The 2739-nt window shown below is 38.7% G+C and overlaps 1 protein-coding gene across 1 annotated transcript; it reads right to left on the bottom strand.

Moving 5' to 3' along the window:
- Positions 1-681: 681 nt before the first annotated feature.
- LOC121266029 (3,9-dihydroxypterocarpan 6A-monooxygenase-like) lies at positions 682-2739 on the bottom strand. The gene is made up of 2 exons (XM_041169721.1): positions 1695-2739; positions 682-1530 (listed from the first exon to the last, which is right to left on the bottom strand). Exons 1-2 carry the CDS (start codon positions 2619-2621, stop codon positions 901-903), a joined length of 1557 nt encoding a protein of 518 aa, XP_041025655.1. The 5' UTR covers positions 2622-2739; the 3' UTR covers positions 682-900.

Consider the following 2739-nt stretch of genomic DNA (forward strand, 5'->3'; position numbering starts at 1 on the left):
AATTAATTAAAAGCCCCATACATATATATGTGTGTGTGTGTGTGTGTATATATATATATATATATATATAATATATATATATATATATAAGTCCCTGTGTTTATTTGTTGTCTTAATTAAAGCTATATCTATCTAGCTAGATTAATCTAATTATTCAACTAGATTGATCTCTGATCTTCAATTGTTTACAATCCCACCAACTAGCACGTACACCATATTGCAGTTGTACAATTGTAACATTAATCAGATGAAATATACGCGTTATACAGATCATCATTTTTTATTTTTATGCCGTTGATTCAATCAGAGAATCTCTAATTTATAAAAATCTGAGGAATTAATGCATTAGTAGGTTTTTCATGATCACTTATTTAATCGGGAATTTTAAAACGCGCGCATGATATCCAAAAAATTTCACACAGATCCTTAATTATCCAAATTGGATACTAATATATATAAAGTCCATATATAATCTTCTCAATCGGAGTATTTAATTAAAATACTCAATATTGGCAATCGCATATAATATATATATATATATATATATATATATATAGTCTCATGTTCTGCGTGGCGCATGATCTGATGATCTAGCAAATTACTTTAAAATTGAGAATCAAAATGATCGATCTATAGCATATATATATTCTAATTATTATAAGGTACTTACAATAACTGTTAAAAATAACGCAATTATACACCTAGATTGTTTAATTGTTTAATTATACACAGTACATACGTAGAACTCGCATTAAATTAAAGACTAATTGAGGATCGATCATGAATTTCTTGCACACACATACTTCTCGCCACAATTGCACAAACCAAGCTAGCTAGCTACGTACGTACGTACCAAGATCGATCCATATAATTAATAATTATGGTAAATTTCTGGCCTTCTTAAAATGGATCAAATCGAGTAATTGGATAACACACAAGGGGAAGTGCCATAGCTCCGGAAAACCCAGACCCAACTTCTATATCAACCTTACCCCCACCTTCCACTTTCCAATCAAAGCATTGGGTCAAGGCTCCGACTGCCACGTAGGACACTAGTAATGCATGTGTCCCACCAATGCATCCTCTCCTTCCGCCCCCAAACGGCAGGTAATGAAAATCCTGACTCATCATTTCGATCTGACGTTGGCCAATCTCGTCATTGCGGTCGACCAAAAATCTCTCCGGCACAAACTCCAGCGGGTCATTCCAATGCTCTGGGTCCCGCATGATGGCATAGGCATTGATCAGAATTTTGGAATTTGCCTTTACATCGAACCCAGTAATCTTGCAGTCCTTGGTGCATTCTCTGTGGATGATTGGTGTTGGAGAACGCAGCCTTAGGCCTTCCTTTACGACGGCTTGCAAGTAAGGAAGGTTTGGGACGTCCGATTCGCTGACTAGCCTGTTGGAACCCACAACCCTATCAATCTCCTCTCTAAGCTTTTTGAATTGTTGGGGATGGTTGATGAGCTCCGCCATGGCCCATTGTATGGCTGCTGATGAAGTATCAATAGTTGAGAAAAACAGTTCCTGCCAAACATGGGGTCCTTTATTATAGGAAATTGAAGAACCAAATATAGATAGCAGCAACCAAATTATCTAAAAACCTACCAATAAACCTGACGCCATTAATGCATTAATTAGAGTATACGTATAAAATTTACTTGACAAGATGTCAGAACTGTGTTACTTACTAGGAAGAAGAACTTGATCTGGTTTTTTGTTAGCTTCACTTCGGCATTTGTGTCTTTATAAGTCTCCAAAACAATACTCATCAAATCTGCCTCTTCAGTTCCATCTTGGGCATCAACCATGTCATCTTCGTAGAACTCTATGATCTGATCGAATAAATGATCATACTGCCACATTGCCTCCACAAGATTTTTCCCATATCCAAAGATGTCGAATTTCTTTAAAGGACCTATAGCCTCGTAAGCACCTAATTTCGTTCCAAGCTCCATAATTTCCACGACCAACCTCCTGATTTCCTTTGCTCCCATGACGTTGTCCGAACATGTCTTGCTTAAAGCCATACTGCACAGTAAATTATTTGTCAAGGTCGTTAATTCCACGGCTAAATCGCACGCCTCTCCTTCCTTAGAGCTCTTGAGCACCGATTTTAACAGGTTTTGAATCTCTAGCTCTCGAATACGGCTGAAACGAGCGAGCTGTGGGCCTGCGAATAGCTTGGTGATGCATAGCTTTTTCATGAAACGCCAATAGGTGCCATAAGGGCCAGTAATAAAACCAATACCACTATATATGTTATACTCGGCAGGACCAAATTCAAACCTGGACGCAAAATCACCATCATGGGTTCTCAAGATTTCTTTTGCTACAGTTGCACTGGAAGCAATAACAAAAGTTGTTGCACCAATACGTAGCTGCATGAGGGGGCCATAGCGTCGAGCTAAGTTTTGGAATGACTGCGGTAATTTAGAGCTTAGTAGATGAAGGTGGCCAATAATCGGTAGAGCTAGTGGGCTTGGTGGGCAACGAACTGTGGCGCGGGAGCTGGTGCATGTTTGGATCAAGAAACGCACCACGAGAACTGAAACAATCCAGATGAGAAACAGGAAGGAGTACTCCCAAAGATTCGCGATAGTAGTAGAACTGGCCATGTTTCTTGATGGAGCAAATAGGAAGAAATTGCTTTATTATCTGGTTTAGGGATATTACGATCGAGGCCGGCATGACACTTCCAACTATCTAGCATTAATTTATAGGGTGGAAAAATGA

The sequence above is a fragment of the Juglans microcarpa x Juglans regia genome, chromosome 5D (genome assembly GCF_004785595.1).
Source record: "Juglans microcarpa x Juglans regia isolate MS1-56 chromosome 5D, Jm3101_v1.0, whole genome shotgun sequence".
In the NCBI taxonomy this organism is placed as follows: Eukaryota; Viridiplantae; Streptophyta; class Magnoliopsida; order Fagales; family Juglandaceae; genus Juglans; species Juglans microcarpa x Juglans regia.